Source organism: Prionailurus viverrinus, chromosome B3 (genome assembly GCF_022837055.1).
Source record: "Prionailurus viverrinus isolate Anna chromosome B3, UM_Priviv_1.0, whole genome shotgun sequence".
In the NCBI taxonomy this organism is placed as follows: Eukaryota; Metazoa; Chordata; class Mammalia; order Carnivora; family Felidae; genus Prionailurus; species Prionailurus viverrinus.
In genome coordinates this window covers 94,310,582-94,328,544 of record NC_062566.1, presented here as the reverse complement: position 1 = coordinate 94,328,544, position 17,963 = coordinate 94,310,582, and the positions used below count along the sequence as shown (strand labels likewise).

At 43.7% G+C, this 17,963-nt stretch overlaps 1 protein-coding gene across 1 annotated transcript in view; it reads left to right on the top strand.

Annotated features, from left to right (window-relative positions):
• Positions 1-493: 493 nt before the first annotated feature.
• Positions 494-17,963, top strand: part of PYGL (glycogen phosphorylase L) — a 43,856-nt gene continuing 26,386 nt past the window's right edge. The window contains exons 1-4 of the mRNA XM_047862234.1: positions 494-956; positions 5,797-5,898; positions 8,589-8,667; positions 12,057-12,160. Of these exons, the coding sequence (XP_047718190.1) occupies positions 714-956; positions 5,797-5,898; positions 8,589-8,667; positions 12,057-12,160 (528 nt within the window). The 5' untranslated portion in view covers positions 494-713. The remainder of the gene's footprint in view (positions 957-5,796; positions 5,899-8,588; positions 8,668-12,056; positions 12,161-17,963) is intronic.

Sequence of the window (17,963 nt, the reverse complement as noted above, 5' to 3'; positions counted from 1 at the left end):
CAGATGCTTATTGGTGGCACCCCTTCCAGGTGAGAAATAACGACACAGCAGGTAAACTTCTGTAAAACAAAAGTTTGCCGACAACGTGCTTTCAGACGTCCTCCTAAAGCCTAGCATCTCCAGTGGGTTGACAGGACACCTGCCGTCCTCCGGGATTCCCACATTTGGAAACGAGCCGCCGAGTGGCTACGTGACCCGCCGGAGGTCCCGCCCTGGACCGCCCAGAGGGCTCAGCCCAGCCCCGGCCCCGGCCCCGGCCCCACCCCGCCCCGGTCCCGCCCCCGCCCCCACCCCCACCCCGCCCCGGCCCCGGTCCCGGCCCCGCCCCCGGCCCCGGTCCCGGCCCCGCCCCCGGCCCCGGTCCCGCCCCCGCCCCCGGCCCCGGTCCCGGCCCCCGTCCCGGCCCCGGCCCCACCCCGCCCCAGCCCGGCAGGGCTGGTGCGCACACTCCGGCGCGCAGGGGTCCCGCGCGCGCCCCGCCCCCGACGCCCCCGACGCGGCGACCGCGGAGTCCTGGGCGGGCCAGGTCCTCCCTCCGCCCCGCGGCCGGCGGGCCGGACCCGGGGCGGCGCCGCGCCCAGAGGCGGACCCCAAACTTTCCTCAGACTCAAAAGCGGCGGCGCGCGGCGCGGAGCCCGCTCCGCCCGTCCTGCCTCCGGCGCCAGGCCGCTAGTCCCGATAGCTGCTCAGCCCCCGCCGCCGCCGCCGCCGCCATGGCCAAGCCCCTGACGGACCAGGAGAAGCGGCGGCAGATCAGCATCCGCGGCATCGTGGGCGTGGAGAACGTGGCCGAGCTGAAGAAAGGCTTCAACCGGCACCTGCACTTCACGCTGGTCAAGGACCGCAACGTGGCCACCCCCCGCGACTACTTCTTCGCGCTGGCGCACACGGTGCGCGACCACCTGGTGGGGCGCTGGATCCGCACGCAGCAGTACTATTACGAGAAGTGCCCCAAGGTACCGGCCTGGCGGGAGGAGCCCCCGGAGTGACCCTCTTCACCCCGTTCTTGCCCCCGTCCCCCGCGGGGAAGTGCCCCCGAAGCCCGGGCTTGACGTGTTCGGGAGGCAGGGGACGGCACTTTGCCACTCCACTAGAGCCCCACCCGGGTGCGGCGGCGCCGCGCACCAGCCCCACCCGAGCCGCCGCGCCCGTGGGCTCCGGCGACCGCCCAGGTTACCCTCGCTGCCCGCTTATTTCACTAACTTTTTTGGAACGTCTCTGCTCATCTGCGTTTAATAGGAGGTCTCGGGCGCCTCCTGCCTGCACGCCAGGCACAGTTCTAGGCCAGGCGGCCCCGAACAAAATGGACAAAAGCGCTGCCTTGGCTAAGTTTAATGTTTAGAGAGGGGAGACAAATTGGCCGTGAAAGGGGAACGTGAACTGGGAGAGTGGGGGGCGTGGAGAGGAGGCAGAAAAGAGATGAAGGAAGGTGCCTCGCTGCCCCTAGAGGCTTTGGAGGGGCTAGATTGGGGGATGCGTGGATGACCCGGGCTTCTCATCCGGTCTGAGGTGGAGAGGGAGGGGCAAGGGTGCCGCCCCCGCAGTCAGAGCTCTGCCCGCTGGCTCCCAGCAGTTCCCACCAGTGAGTGGGGTGTGGAGCTTCTGCACTTCCTTGTTTTCCTGCGGGCTGGAGGCAGAGGGCCAGGACGTGCTCTGGCCTCTGAGACCTACCGAGTTGCTGCTGGTGTTCACAGACTACCCCTGTCCACTGCGCGGGGGCTGGAATGCAGGGGTCCTTAGGGAGGTTTCGGGCGCACAGAGGGACAACGTAAGCCAACCTGGCCAACCTAGGAAGGTGGGGTGGCAAGGTTGGAAGGAACCTGGCAGGGAGAGGTGTTGTGTTGTGCATAACGAGGTGGGTATGAGTAAGGATTGGAAGAGGAAACTGGAAAGACTGGCTGGAGGCATCTTGGAAAGGGTGAAAGTGGAATATACCCAGGAGGCAGTGGGAAATGCGTATAAACATTTATTAGGACTATTTTCAATATGTAAAAGCATGAAAAGAAAGAATACTCCAAAGAACCAGTGAGCAAAAGAAATTCTCATAGTAAGAAACTGCAACTGTAACAAAGCTTTCAAATGCTTCTGTGCCCCAGAAGCCTAGGCCTCTACCCAAAGGTGGCAACTGCTAAAATATAATCTTAGAAAGCACTTTGTGTATTCTATTTATTGTATCTTTTTATTTGCATAGAAGGGACTGCAGCTTGGGACTTCCCATTAAAAATACTTTTATAAGTTTTTAAGCTGGAGAGTGAGGCAATGAGCCATATTTTAGAACCTTACCCCCACCCCCCACACACCCCTCCATAGCCTTTAGCACGTTAGAATACACTGACCTTGTATGTTTCTCCTCCAGTGGCCTTATCTGGTACTTTATTGTTCTTCTGTCCTCTGGCTAGTTTCTTCACTGGCCCTGAGTGCAGGTATAAACTGGGTATTCTGAGAATGATACACTGGGGATACAACAGCAAACAAGATTCATTCCACACGTGTTAATAAACTGTCTCCTCAGGGGTTCCTGGGTGGCTCGGTTGAGCATCTGACTCTTGATTTTGGCTCAGGTCATGATCCCAGGGTTGTGGGATCAAGCTCCTTGTCAGGCTCTGTGCTGAGCATGGAACCTGCTTAAGATTCATCCTCTCTCCCTGTTCCTCTCTCCCTCCCTCCCTTCCTTTGCCCTTCTGCCCAATCATGCTCACGCTCTCTAAAATAAAATGAACAAAAATAATAAAGTATCTCCTTTGTGACAGTTGTTCCCCTAAACAGGAGATCTCTGGCCTCATTAGAGCAGAGAATGGAGCCAGTAAATGTGTCCAAGCTTCCCTCCTGTCTCCCCTGCTCTCTGGGAACCATGCAGATGAATCCCAACTCTGGACCTCTAGCCTGAGTTCCTTTTCAGACTGAGCACTGAGTGCTCAGTGAACATACATACTTAAATCTCTTCCTATTTCCTCAGACTCAAATCATCACCCCCCCACCCCCACCCAATCCTGACCTATCTTCTGTTTCTAATTTAATGGCATTGCCCTCCTGGCAGTCACCCAGACACAACGCTGTAGTCTCACCTTTGGTCTCCTCCTAGATTCTTCATTCAACAAGTTGCCAAATTCTGCTGATTCCCGTGGGTCCTCTTGAAATTACCCACTCCCCTGCATTCTCCCTTTTCTGAGCTTGAGGCCCAGGCTCCTGGTGTATGAAGTAGACTTCTGAGCGGTTACCTTGCTTTCCACTGAGTGGTAAAGCTGGCAGTGTGTGGCTGAATGTGGCTAGCCACTGTGTTTTGTTTGGCCAGCGAGACACCTGTAAGCAGTTAAATTTTCAGTGCCTTCGAGCAGGACACACACACCCCAGTTCTTGGCCCAGGACTCCTCATTGTTTCATGTGACTTCCATTACACATTTATTTTCCCTGCCTGGCTCCTGGAGGCATCTAGGTATGCAATCCCATCTCCCTCTGGGCACTGTAGTCCAATTAAGCTTCCTAAAGGAACACATGTTGCCCTTTGTTCGGATATCATGGCCCCCACTGCCTGTCACAGTCATGCATTTAAGGTCCTTCTCAGTCCAGATGAACCTGTCCCTCCTGTCCTATCTCCCATTATTCTCCTGGACCTACCTTGCTCTCCCACCAAACCAATCTGCTGTCCCTGTCCCTGCCCTGTACTCCCCACTTCTGGGCCTCTGTCCACAGTGCACCTGTCATGTGCGATTGCCCTTCCCTCCATGTGTCTCCATGCTCAACTCTTACCTGTCCTGCAAGTCAGTTGTGTTGCCACCTGTTCATATGTCTTCCCAGAAGTACCCAGGGCCTCTGATGCTAGAAATAAAAATAATATTATTTTTAAAATATTAGTTCTTGTGTCTTTTTATAAGCCTTTTGAAAATGTCCACTTTATGTAATATATACATAAAATGTCAGTAACAGTAGTGCATGTACACAGTTTTTAAGGTGTGTTGGAGATGTTCTAATATTTTACTACCAGGAGTATGTTTTAAGTATTCAGAGACCACTGACTCAGGTTGGTGAGAGTTCAATTTTTCAAGGTCTCATATATCCCCAAATAGGAGATGAGGTTTCCTCCCTGCCAAAAATTATTTATGAGAAAACAGGAAATCACCTTAAATTCATGTACTTATAAAGTCTGTCATATAGTGAGGTGCTTTTTCAATTACTTTAAGCAACAACATTTTTTTAGGAAGACCTTGAAATGTCTTAAAATGTCTTAAGTCCGTGCTAATTTGGAATCATTAAAAGGGAAGCAAAGAAAGTGAACACATGTAGTCATCTGCAGGTGTGACCTCACAATTGCAAACAAGCTTTTTATACATCACTAAAATGTGAAAAGCAATAATACATTGTGGTTTTATTGAAATAATGAATGTACAGGGAAGAATGGGGAAAACTGCACTGACGTTATGCAAATGATATGTGTGGCTTAAGGCGTTCTTTCCTGTGCTATAATAGCCTCGTGGACATCTGTGGGGGTGAGTGACACCATGCACCTCTTTGGCGTGTGTCTGCCTCAGGAAAGATACCTTTCCCCAACTCACACAGAGGCATCTAATAAGCTAATAACAGCTTTATAGATATTCAGACAACTGGGATAAAAATAATGATGATATACTCTGGAAGATCGCATTATACTACCCACGAAGATATGGATATTGACTATCCGTGGGAACACTTAAAAGCCAATTGTTTCATTAAATGAAAGTGGCAAAAAGTGAAATTTCTAAGTTGAAATTTTCATATAGTATTTTATTCTAAATATATGTATGTAACTAATGAGTTAAATATTATAATAAAAATCTGTTATGTTGAAGTATATTCTTTTTATGTTTTCAGGTTGACCAAATACTTTCTTTCTGCTTCTTCCTATCTGGAAATAAAAGAATCCCTAAAATTTGAAGTGACTTTATAGTGATGCATTTATAGATGTTTGTTGTTTAGCGTTTGGCCAAAAAGAAAAGGGGAACTGATATGGAAAGTAAGGCATCGTAGAAGGGGATGATGAAGTTATTCACTGATCTTCCTCTCTTTTTTTAATTAGTAAATTGCGCTTGTACTTTGAAAGGTTTCAGGCAACTCTGACCTTTGCACCTTTCACATTCAACTCAAATAGTATTTACCTGGCTTTCTGTCAAAGGCCAACAGTTTCTAAGTCGCTAGAGAAATTCCCCACCTCATCAAGAACAAACCCCAATAAACCTGAGGTAATCTTTTGTTATTGCCAGATCATAGCCTTTCAAGAATAATTGTATCCTAAAATAATTAATCTCAGTATTACTTGCAGTGGTCAAAGTGGCTATAGTCTAGCCTTTGGGTGTATCTTGAAGGAGTTAATCTTTATGTTTCTTGGATGAGTCGAGATGATCACAGTCAACCCCACCTGACTCTCATCCTGTAATATTTTACAAGTGATTGATGAGCTGTGGCAGTCTGACTTCTGTCCAAAACATAGCTTAATTTATGAGGTTTATGAACAGGAAGGAAACACACACACACACACACACACACACACACACAAAACACTGAATCTGATTAGTTGGATGAGTTTGCTTTTTTTCTCCCTAGGCATAGAAACTACTTTGCCAAAAATAGGGTATAAAATGGTTTTTCTCAAAGCCAGTTGTCAGTTATGCTTTTATTTAGCGCTTCATACCTCTATAAGAGTCTCATTTGAATTTGTATTAAAGTAGTCTTGTCTGTTTGTTTCTTATTGGTGACCTTTTGTGCTTTTATGTTGACAAGTAAGGTTGGCCTTCTAGCATTAACATGACCTCTCTTTGTTTTCAGAGAGTTTATTACCTCTCTTTGGAATTTTATATGGGCCGAACATTACAGAACACCATGATCAACCTTGGTCTGCAAAATGCCTGTGATGAGGCCATTTACCAGGTACATTGTCTCCATATATCTTTGCTTCTCTCCCCTTAAATTTCAAGTTCAGTTCAGGAAACTTGGGAGCATAGCACCAAAAAAAAAAAAAAGTGAAAAGTTGTTTCTTTATCTGTGGCTATTACAATTAGAAATATAAACTAGTGGAGATTTCTGGTTTAAGAGAAACAAAGAGAACTGGTTTTGCCTCATGAGAATTTTCTTTTGTGATCAGTTTTTGACACATTACAAATTACATGTTAAGAATCAGCATCTGAACAAACCTTTTAAAAGTACCTGAGCCCCTGCTATCAGAATCACAAGTTTTACTTTGGGCTCCTATCTACTTTTTTTTTTAAAGAATTTATTTTTGAGTAATCTCTACACCACTGTGGGGCTCAAACACACAACCCTGAGATCAAGCGTCACACACATGCTCCACCAACTGAGCCCTTCGTGTCTACTTTTAAAAATGATCAAAGTTTGCCTATTATTCATACATCAAGGCAACATGTATAAATAATAGGTTTTTAAAATTGCATTGACATACTTGCTTTATTGCTTAATGAGATGTAAAATACACTTCCTCCTTAAATGAAGAGCTTGAGGTCTGAAACTCAATATGCTAATTTGTTTTCATGAATGTATTTAACTGTTTCTCCCCAGAGCCTCAGGGATCTCCACGCTAAAAAACAAACAGTTTTTAATCCTTTTCATGTGATTGAAAGGAGAAATGTGTATTTGCAAAGACACATTCTAAATGAGAGATTGTTCTACCCACTCCTTTTCCTTAGCATGGGATTGTCTCATGTGGCCAGCTACTGTCACTAAGGACTGTTTTCCTTCACGTGGGAGAGGTATTTTCTATGAAAGAATCATTGCAGCTCCCCTCTGTTTCCCTTTCTTTGCGTCCCCTGATAGCAGGTGAAAATAATATACCTCCCCGCCCTCGCATAAGCAGGTGGGTAAAGTAACCCCTGTCAAGCTACTCAAGGTTTACAGCCTACTTTAGATTTACATTTTGAGAATTGAAAACATCCTGAATGTTGACGTTAGCACCAAAAGGTTTTTTCCAAAGTGGCCTCTCCTTTATTTCACTGTTATTTGTTCACAGCTACTCAAGTCACATATTTGTGTGGTATTACCTGAGTTGCTTAACCATTGTGTTGTTGGCTTGCACAAGGACCCCAGTAAACTCTAGTCACCAGGGAGCAAATTTGAAAACCTCTTCAACAGTAAACAGACAAAGCCATTCTTGAATTCTGAGAAGATTTAGTTATTGACACTGGTGTGAGAAAGCCACTTTTGGGATAAAGGTGGGGATCCAAGTAGGTGGCTCCATGCAAACCTGGGCATCAACTTCAAGCATGCTTTTAATTTTTATGGATGTTTGTAAATATGTTTAATTATGTTTCCATTTTAAATAATACTGGATTTTGTGGATTGCATCACTTTCAGCTAAGAATACAGTCCTTTTCACAACAAACCAGTATTAGTCAAGCGTGGGCTAGGTTACTATCTAGTCAACATAGAAGAGGTCATTTAATTTATCTCGCTGTCAGTTTCCTCGTTGCAAGACAAACGGTCCAGAGTCATCTCCAGGGCTGCACAATTCTGACACGAGTCCATGCTGATGACAGTGGCCTCTGGCTGTGCACACCAAACGCTCTGGGTCAGGGAGCTGGTTGGGAACCAGTTCCATCTATCACCAGCGTCACAGAGGCTCATTGGCCTCCCATAGTCCCTTACGCACCACAGAAAGAAGTAGAGGATTTTAGCCCTTACCAGTTGGCCCACAGGGCTGTTTCCCTGACTGCTATCTGACCCCAGGTCTCCTGAGCAGTGACTCAGTAACTGGTTTTGGGTTAACAACCATTGACCCTATGAATAAATATGTTCTGGTCATGAAAAGATGAACTTTAGTTCATCCCAGAAGGTCTGACCTCATACTTTTTGCTAGTTTTCAAAGTCCTTCAGCCCAGTTAGTATCAGAGTGGCACTGGACCATTCCTGAGGTTTTACCTCTTAGCACACACAAAAGAGTAATTTTAAAAATGAGGGGTAGCTAACATTTATTGAGAAATATCTGTTCAGGGTAATTCTACATGCTTTGTATACTCTCATTTAATTCATGGCAGCCCTAAATGAGGCAGGTACTATTATCCTCATTTTTTATTTTTTAAAATGTTTATTTATTTATTGCGTGAGAGAGAGAGAATGCATCCGCATGAGGGGCGAGGGGCAGAGAGAGAGGGAGAGAGAGAATCCCAAGCAGGCCCCACACTCAGTGCAGAGCCCAACATGGAGCTCGATCTCACGCACCACAAGATGGTGACCTGAGCCAAAATCAAGAGTCAGACATTTAACTGACTGAGCCACTCAGGGGCCCTGTCCTCGTTTTTTAAATAAGAGAAGTATAAGGAGAGTTACTTTGCCCAGAGTCAGGTAGCTAAGAAGTAACAGAGCCAGTAATGGACATTTGGAGCCTCCCCTCCTCCCCGAGCTGCTGCCGTGCCATCTTGTGTGGTATGCATCTGCAGTCGCCACCATCTGCAGTGGGCATCTGATGCCAGAATACTCTGTGAGGGTACCCACAGAATGGAGTACACAGATGACCCAGGTTCCTGACCCAGAGCTTTAGGAAATGACTGTGCTTTCTGAAATGGCCTGCATTTGTATCTGCATCCAGTGTGTTTTCCTTTCATCACTAGCTTGGATTGGATATGGAGGAGCTAGAAGAAATTGAAGAAGATGCTGGGCTTGGCAATGGTGGTCTTGGGAGGCTTGCTGGTAAGTGACATGGTGAGTGTGCTCTGTTGTCTGGACAGTCAGTGGCTTCTCAGATGCTGCGTACCTTAGACCATGCTTACAGGAACCAGAAAGGCTCTGTAGGAGGAGTGCAGGGTGTGAGCTGGTTATAGATGGATTTGTTTTTGAGTTTGCACTATGGTTTGATCAGTTCTACACAAATAGTAGAGAAGGGAACTTGAACAAAAGAGACATTGCTTAAACCCGTTGGAGACATTGCTTAAAACCCCAAAGTTAACCAGCTCCTTCCTGTGCACTGAAGGGTTTCCAAAGTGGCCCCTTTACTTCACAGTTATTTGTCCATAGCTGCTCGAATCCCATACTTGTGAGGTATGACCTCAGTTGTTTAACCATTGTGTTGTTGTCTTATGCACTTGACAGTTCGCTTTTTGACTGACTAGTAGTCAGTGATACACTTGTTATATTTTTGGTATGATTTAGTTCATTAATATCTTTTTTTTGTTTGGACACAATTTGAGTGCTTTATCCAGGAAATGCTTTTTCAACGAATGTAAAAGAAAACATTAAAAAAAATACTAACTCCATTAAATTAAAGATATGCTTCCCTATGACCAAGCAATTCAACTTCCTGATATTTACTCTAAAGATATGCTCAAACAGGTACACAAGGAGGCATGTGAAAAAATTATTACGGTATTGTTTATTAAGGCAGAATATTAGAAATAACCTAATGTCCATTGATATAAGAGTAAGTATTAGAACATGTACATTGCAGTAAAAAAAAAAAAAACACGCAGTAAAAATATTACAGTAAAAAAATAAAAACAGTAAAATTGATCTGTATATACTTCTCTGGGTAGACCTCTCAGGGGGAAGGAAAAAAACCCCAAGTGACATTAAAAGTAACACAGTGTGATACTATTTATGTTTTTTAAAAATTAAATATTTTCTGGGGCAGCTGAGTGGCTTAGTTGGTTAAGCTCCCAACTCTTTTTTTTTTTTTTAATATTTTTTTTTAACGTTTATTTATTTTTGAGACAGAGAGGCAGAGCATGAACAGGGAAGGGGCAGAGAGAGAGGGAGGCACAGAATCTGAAACAGGTTCCAGGCTCCGAGCTGTCAGCACAGAGCCCGACGTGGGGCTTGAACTCACAGACCGTGAGATCATGACCTGAGCCGAAGTCAGACGCCCAACCGACCGAGCCACCCAGGCGCCCCTCCTGACTCTTGATTTCAGCTCAGGTCATCTGATCTTAACGGTTCTTGAGTTCAAGCCCCTTATCTGGCTCTGTGTTGACAGTACAGACACTGCTTGGGATTCTCTCTCTCTCTTTCTCAAAAATAAATAAACATTAAAAAAATAAATATTTTCTGTAAGTATATGTATAAATTCATAGGGAAAAAAGTCTGGAGTTTGAAATATTCCCTCTGATCTTTCCTAGAGAAGAGTGCAAAATAGAGGGTACTAATGCCATCTGTAATGTTTCAATGTTTTTTTACAATGAGGTTGTATTGTGAAATTTATTTTTTTATTTTTTTTAATGTTTATTTATATTTGCAAGAGAAAGAGGGTCGAGGAGGGGCAGAGAGAGAGGGAGAGAGAATCCCAGTGCAGAGCCTGACGCAGGGCTTGATCTCATGAACCATGTGATCATGACCTGAGCCAAAATCGAGAGTCGGATGCTTAACTGACTGAGCCACCCAGGCACTGCTTATTTTTTTATTTTAATTCTAGTATAATTAACATACAATGTACATGTGAAATTTAAATTAATAAAAATGTACCATCATGCATGTATGTATCAGATTGTGCTCTATGAAAAGTAATCTATTTCTTCTTTTTCAGAAATGATTTTACTCTTAATTTTACACACACTTTCAAATTATGGGAAATCCATTTGTGTGTATTTTGTAGCATTTAATCCTTACTACATTAGTTGCAGTGTTCATTAATACTGCTATTAGTATTAGAGATACTTACTACCTTATAAAGTCAACCATTGGACAATTTAGTAGGCTTTCCATGGGGCTATAGGAAGACCAGCAGAACCAGTGGCATATTCATCTAAGAATGACAACCAGCCTGCCTTTCATGTAAAGCCCCAGGCCTATTTGTTGGCTGAGTTAACCCCACTCTGTGCCTGACATTAATGACCTTGCTCCTGATAAGGAGATAAGCTCAAAGAATGAAGTGGTGAATGAGGCTTGAGTAATTCTCATTAGATAGACTCATTTTTACCTGACTGATAAGGTTGGGACCCCATTCTGGTCAAGCTCTAAGAATAATTTGAGAGTGACCCAGGAAAAGACAAGTGGCCACAGCTCTGAGAGAGCAGAAACTGGGGGAGAGTCAGGCTACATGAACATAGGGACTAGAAGACCGCTGTGATGTTATAGTAACTTGAAGGCGTTGGCTGTTGGCTTTTGTGGATTCTCCATTTTAGGGCCCCACCATGACCCTAACTCAGTCCATTTCTGTTTGATCTACAAATGTTCTTTTCAAAAGGTTTTAGATCCTATTGTACATTTCCTCATTCTCTGTATATTTCTCAGTTCAAATTCCTGAGAGGGACAATCAGATTAGTGTAACCCCCCAGGTTGCTCCTGGCCACAACATAGATCCCTACTCAGTCTTTTGATTGGCTGCTTTGGATCGGAGGTTCTGTCATTAATGTTCTTAGCCACAAGTAACAGAAAATCTAGCAAAAATTTGTTCAACCAACAAGGACATGTGTTGTCAGTAAACAAGGACTCCAGGAGTTGGGCCGTCCCAAGATTAGTTCAACAGCATGATTCTGTCAGATCTTTGTGGTTCTTTTGGCTTTCCTCTCATGGAAAAAAAAAAAAAAAATGGCAGGGGCAAAGAAATCTTTCACTGCATCTTGCAGATTTCCTAGCACCTCTCATTAGATTGTAGGTCATTGTGTGCCCATGATTGGCTTAGAAGCTTAGACCAAAGCAAGATTCATTTCCTGGCCCAGCCTCCCTGAAGCATATGGCCACCTGATATCTGAACAACATTGGAATTCCACTAGCCAGAAAGAGAGGCTACCACAGATGTCCAGCTAGTTGTTTAGATGGTAACATGTAAATTATACTCTCCTGGGGCCGTCTTTTCAAGTAGGGGCCATAGAGACAGCTTCCCTTAGAAAGGGTAGTGTGAGTGACAGACACAATAATGGATATATCTAAGGCAGGCCATCTTCTTTATCTGTTCTCAAAAAAAATGCCAACAATTTAAAAATGTTATTTTTAAAAAATTGAATACCCACTGCACAGCTGTCTCTGTGCTTTAAAATACAAATGTGTTTTAGAGAAAATGTCTTTTGGCTGCCGTGTTTTTTAAAGAAAGATGAAATTTGGACTAACCTTGATGACTCTGTTTTTTGCCTGTGTTCTCTTTAATTTAGCCTGCTTCTTGGATTCCATGGCAACCTTGGGACTTGCAGCCTATGGATATGGCATCCGATACGAATATGGAATCTTTAATCAGAAGATCCGAGATGGATGGCAGGTATGTGAGCCATCTTTCAAAATTTTGTTATTAAAAATACTTCTCCTTCATAGTATTCTGGGTGATTTATAATGTACAGACAATTAATATAAAGCTTTTAGTAAAGCATTTGTCTGGCATTTAATTGACATCACTGAAAACTATCAGTCTTCCCCCTTTGGGATGTGAGCTCCCTAAGAGCAGAGAGCCTACCAATATCATTCAGCACCAGATCCATAAGCACCTCACATAGTACCTGACTCATGAGAATACTCTGAAAATATTTATCATTGACACCTGAATGTGGACCACCTACAACGTATGATGTCTATTCTCTGCAGCATGCAAGATGGAGGAATACATTTTTTGACTTATGATCTTCCCCTATAACTCTTGATGGTAGGAAGCATGTTCCCATTTTATAGGTGAGGAAACAGACTTTTTTTTTAATGTTTATTGATTTTGAGAGAGAGCGAGGTGGGGGGGGAGCAGAAGGTGGGGGGTAGGGTGGGAGCAGAGAGAGAGAGAGAGAATCCCAAGCAGGCTCCTCATTGTCAGCACAGAGCCCCACACAGGATTCCAACTCACAAACCATGAGATCATGACCTGAGCCAAAATCAAGAGTCAGGTGCTTAACCGACTCAGCCACCCAGTTGCCCCGAGAAAACTGAGACTCTTAAGTAGCGTTACCTCAGATCACACTGCTGGCAAACATGGGTCTGTATCCCCAGATTTTCTCTACACTCAGTCTTGCCCTCCTTAATATGTTTATCATATAAGATAGATGAGTTCATTGTTCTAATTTTTTATAAGATGCAAGCAGGCAATTTTATAACTATTAAATCAAATAAATCTGGCACATATTTAATACATGTAATTATAGTGCTCCACAGATATTTGCACAAATAGTCCATACAAATGACTCTCATTTGATTTTTATATAACTAAACTGGATTCTTGGGTGCTAATTTATTTTATCTTTGGTAATTCTTTGAGCCTACAATCAGCCCTGGTATGGACGGTCTTTCTGATGCTAAGTGTGATTTAGGCTTTCTCTCTCCCTATGTTTTTCCCCTACATGCACATCATTGACAAAAAGATGCTGAATTTCACTAAATTCAAAAAGCCCACATTCTCGGAGCCCCTCTCACACTTCCATGAGTCAGTCTGAGGACGGAGTGCTCAGAGTTGGATGGGGGGACCTTGGCTAGAGCTAATCCCAGGGGAGAGGAAGGATGAGAATAAGCTTAGTGTCAGCACCATTCTCTCTCCCTCCCTCAGTATTTTGACACTCTGAGCCAAGGAAGAAGGAACTAAAAGGTTTGCATGTGAGGAGAGAATGCACCAAGGAAAAAGTCTCAGAAGGAGACTATTGGGAACATACTGAAAGACACACTTCCAAATTTTGTTAAGGACCAGTGTATCTTAGCTGTCCCTAAATAATTTTTTTTAATGTTTTATTTATTTTCAAGAGAGAGAGAGAGACGGAGCACAAGCAGGATACACAGAATCTGAAGCAAGCTCCAGGCTCTGAGCTGTCAGTACAGAGCCCAATGAGGGGCTCAAACTCAAAAACCGTGAGATCATGACCTGAGCCAAAGTCAGTCACTCAACCGACTGAGCTACCCAGGCGCCCCTTAGCTATCCCTAAAGGAATTAGGAGGCAGCATTGTGTAGAAAAAAACCATTAAGGCCATAATTGAGATCTAATTTTTAATCTGAGCCTAATTGCCACTCATTACACTTATGAGTTGTGTTGCTTTGATTAGGTTCCCTGACCTCTCTGATCCTCAGTTTTCTCACCTATAAAATGGAGATACCAGCTTCATGAAACTACTATGAAGATATCTACAATGTCTGGCACACAAATAGGCACTCAAAAAAGTGATAATTTTGCCTAAGAAAAAGAGGATAATTTAACAAATTGTGGTATTGTATAATATTAATATAGTTATTAGTATATTTTGATTAATTTTAATAAAATGGGAGATTATTTATGTTAGTTGAAAAAAGGAGGTGTGGAATCATATGGATTTTCAAAAGAAGCCAAAAAGATAAAGAAAAAAATACTAGGAAAAAATACATCAAAGCTTCAACAGTGATTATCTCTGGGAGATACGATTACAGGTCATTTTTAGTATCCTAGATTCGCTCTTCAGTATGACTCATATTTCACAAGACGTGTGTATTTTATAATCATAAAAGTTAGAAAACAAAATAATAGGCTCCATTCCACAGTGAAGTAATCTAGAGTTACACTGTGAGAAGCCTAGTTTAACAGGCATTTCTAGCGTGACCAACGTTTTGATACAACCCGACCAAGCAATACATAGTATCCAGTCTCAGTCTTTGAAACTATGTGTGGCATGCATTATACCTCAGAATAAGGATTTCCTTTCTTACCTCTTTACTGTTCTGTGAACAATTTAAGAGAAACTCAGCACATCAGTCTCAAAAATTTTTTTGCAAGTGCCTTTTCCCCAGGATTTTATGTAAGTTCACTGTTTTAAAACCATACCTACTACCTTTGCTACTTTTTTTTTTAAAGTTTTTATTAGGTGTTCTTTTTTTTTTTATTATATGAAATTTATTGTCAAATTAGTTTCCATACAACACCCAGTGCTCATCCCAAAAGATGCCCTCTTCAATGTACCTTTGCTACTTTTAAATGGCCTTTATTTTAGGACACGTTCCCTTTCTCTCCTATCAGATCCAGGAAGCTTATATTTCTAGTGTTCATGAGAAAGAGACACTACATGACTTTTGCAAGTCTCCAAAGCTAACCTTGCTAGCCATCATCACTACTCTGACTATGACTTGAAACTGAGTCAGAAAAACTCATAATTATATTTACCATATCCATTGTTTACTGTGATGGGATTTTAAAGGGCAAACATAAAATACATCGTACCATTAAAAAAGAAGCTATTTCTATTAAAAAAAAAAGTATCTTCTAGGAAAGCCTATCTTTTGAAGGTATGGGCATGCCCCCACACACATCAGCTACATCATTGCTCCTGCAGTGGAGAAGGCTGAAGAAAATGGCACACACTGGGAAGATTTTTAAAGGTTAATGAACTTCTAGTTTTTGAAGTCTCTTCAAGGAACATTTGCAGTACTAAAGTGTTCATTGTGAATACCCTAAAGAAAATAATTTGATTTATTGATTTATTTTTATTTTGGAAAGAGAAAGAAAGTACAAGAGCAGGGGAGAGGAGCTGAGGGAGAGAGGGAGACAGATAGAGAAAGAAATCTTCAGCAGGCTCCGTGCTCAGTGTGGAGACCCCAGAGGGACTGTCCCACAACCCTGGGATCATGACCTGAGCCAAAATCAAGAGTCAGACCCGCTCAACCACCCAAGCCACCCAGAAACCCCAGGAAAGTAATTTTATTGCCAAAATTCTTGACTTACCTTAAACTCTAATGGGGATCATTGAAACTTTATCAGTAATAGTCTTGAATGAAAATAATTGGCCCCTGGGATGAAGGAGGGAAAGACAATTGGAACAGTCTCACATTAAAGTTTAACAGTCCCATACCAAAGCTCAGAGTAGAAAGGTGCTCACAGTAGGTATCTCAGAGTTGAATCAACCCTTCTCTCTCTTAGAACGTGTGCCAAGCCTGCTTTAAGTAGTCACGCACAATTCACATTGCCCAGCAAGATTCTAGTTGCCACTGTTGAATTTGCAGTGCCCCCATAAACAGTTTTCAATTTATTGTACCATCAGAAAACAAAGTTTGTTGGCTCACTAGTTCTTCATGTCCCATGTGTCCCAGTCGACGGGGAAAGCCTTTCTTACAATCCAGTCACTAACAGAGCTCCCTGAGCTGACCTCTGCTCCCATGCTGGCTGGAACACAGAAGCCATTGCGTCATTCCTCTAGGAAGATGCCAAGTCGAGGCTGTGCCCCCTCCTCACCACCCCACCCCCTGACAGGAGCACCGCTCCTTCCTCCACAGACCCACACTTTCTTTGTCTCCGCTCTCTTTGATCCCGCGTGTTCAGATCCAGCAACCCACTTGGATGTAAATGAAAGCTCTTCTATCTTGCCCCTGCCCTTCACATGACTCAGCATGTCGGTGCATTCAGGGGTCACTGGCTACATGGAAATCTAAATTTACAGACCAGTTTGTTGATTCATTGGAAGAAAGCAAGGTAGAGAAGAGGTTTATCACCATTCTGCAGCTTCTGAGGGTTTAGTGGGGGTGGTGGCCGCACTTCCCCTTTTCTCCTCTGATCTGTTCAGACCAGCCTGTGCTTATGAAATGTTGGCCAATTTACCTTAAAAACAAGATTTGTGAAATTGAGGGAATAATTAACCGGTTCCTTACCAAATCAGGAAGAGGTTCGAGACAAAGAACAGCAAGCCAGGAGTTCTGTCTTCCTACATAACTTGTTAACCCAGTGGAGTTGAAATCAGCCATTATTCAGGGAAAAATTAAAAAGACCAACATTTGATGGCATTACAAGTGATCTGCTGACTGGTGCCTTGTCACCTCATATTCTCTCGAAAGAGCAAATGCAGCCTCTGACTTGCTCAGCAGTGGGCCAGTGGTGACGAGCCCAGAGTTCATCTCTTGATGCTTGAGGGCAAAACGATATGATCCTGCTGCATTTCTCAGCAGAAGATACATTGTCAGCTCTCCTATACACAGATTTTTGAGGAAAGCTGTTTCTGCCTCATTGTCCCATTTTGTTTAATGCCTTCAGGTGGGTTTTACAACCGTCTCCAGTGCTGAAATGAGGTTTCTTCCTGTTACAGGAAGCAGTGTTCACACTGACCAGTGTTTGAAAACCCCCAACCTGCCCTTGCCTAAATGCAGCATGAAGTGTTTTGTAAGTCAGGATGTTTTGATCCTTTGTGGATATGTTCATTTATTTGTGTAGCATTTCTAGCTATCAACACAAGCTAATGGACTCTAACTTAACCAGCTTATCAGCTGCTAAAATTCAACTGTTTCCTTGTTAAATTTTTACTTCATTTTTTGATATTCTCTTCTGACTAGAATAAGCGGAAGTCTAAATTCTGAGTTGCAGTTACTGACTTTGTATCACCACAAAGCTCCTGGTTGCACCATGGAGCCCCAGGACACATGTTAAAAATGCAGAATTTCAGGGGGGCCTGGGTGGCTCATTCGGTTCAGTGTCCGACATCAGCTCAGGTCATGATCTCGAGGTCCGTGAGTTCGAGCCCGGGGGAGCTGACAGCTCAGAGCCTGGAGCCTGCTTCAGATTCTGTTCTCCCTCTCTCTCTGCCCCTCCCCCACTCATGCTCTGTTTCCCTCTCTGTCAAAAATAAATAAACCTTAAAAACATTTTTTTTTAATGCAGAATTTCAGAGGCATCTGGGTGGCTCAGCCAGTTGAGCATCTGACTTTGGCTCAGGTCATGATCACAGTTCGTGGGTTCAAGCCCTGCATCGGGCTGTGTGCTGACAGCTCAGAGCCTGGAGCCTGCTTCGGATTCTGTGTCTCCCTCTCTGCCCCTCCCCTGCTTGTGCTCTGTTTCTCTCTCTCTCTCTCTCTCTCTCTCTCTCTCTCTCTCTCTCTCAAATATAAATAAACGTTAAAAGTTTTTTAAAAAATTTAAGTGCAGAGTTTTTTTTTTTTTATTTTTTTAAACGTTTATTTATTTTTGAGACAGAGAAAGAGCATGAACGGGAGAGGGTCAGAGAGAGAGGGAGACACAGAATCTGAAACAGGTTCCAGGCTCTGAGCTGTCAGCACAGAGCCTGACATGGGGCTCGAACTCACGGACCGTGAGATCATGACCTGAGCTGAAGTTGGACGCTTAACCGACTGAGCCACCCAGGCACCCCTTAAG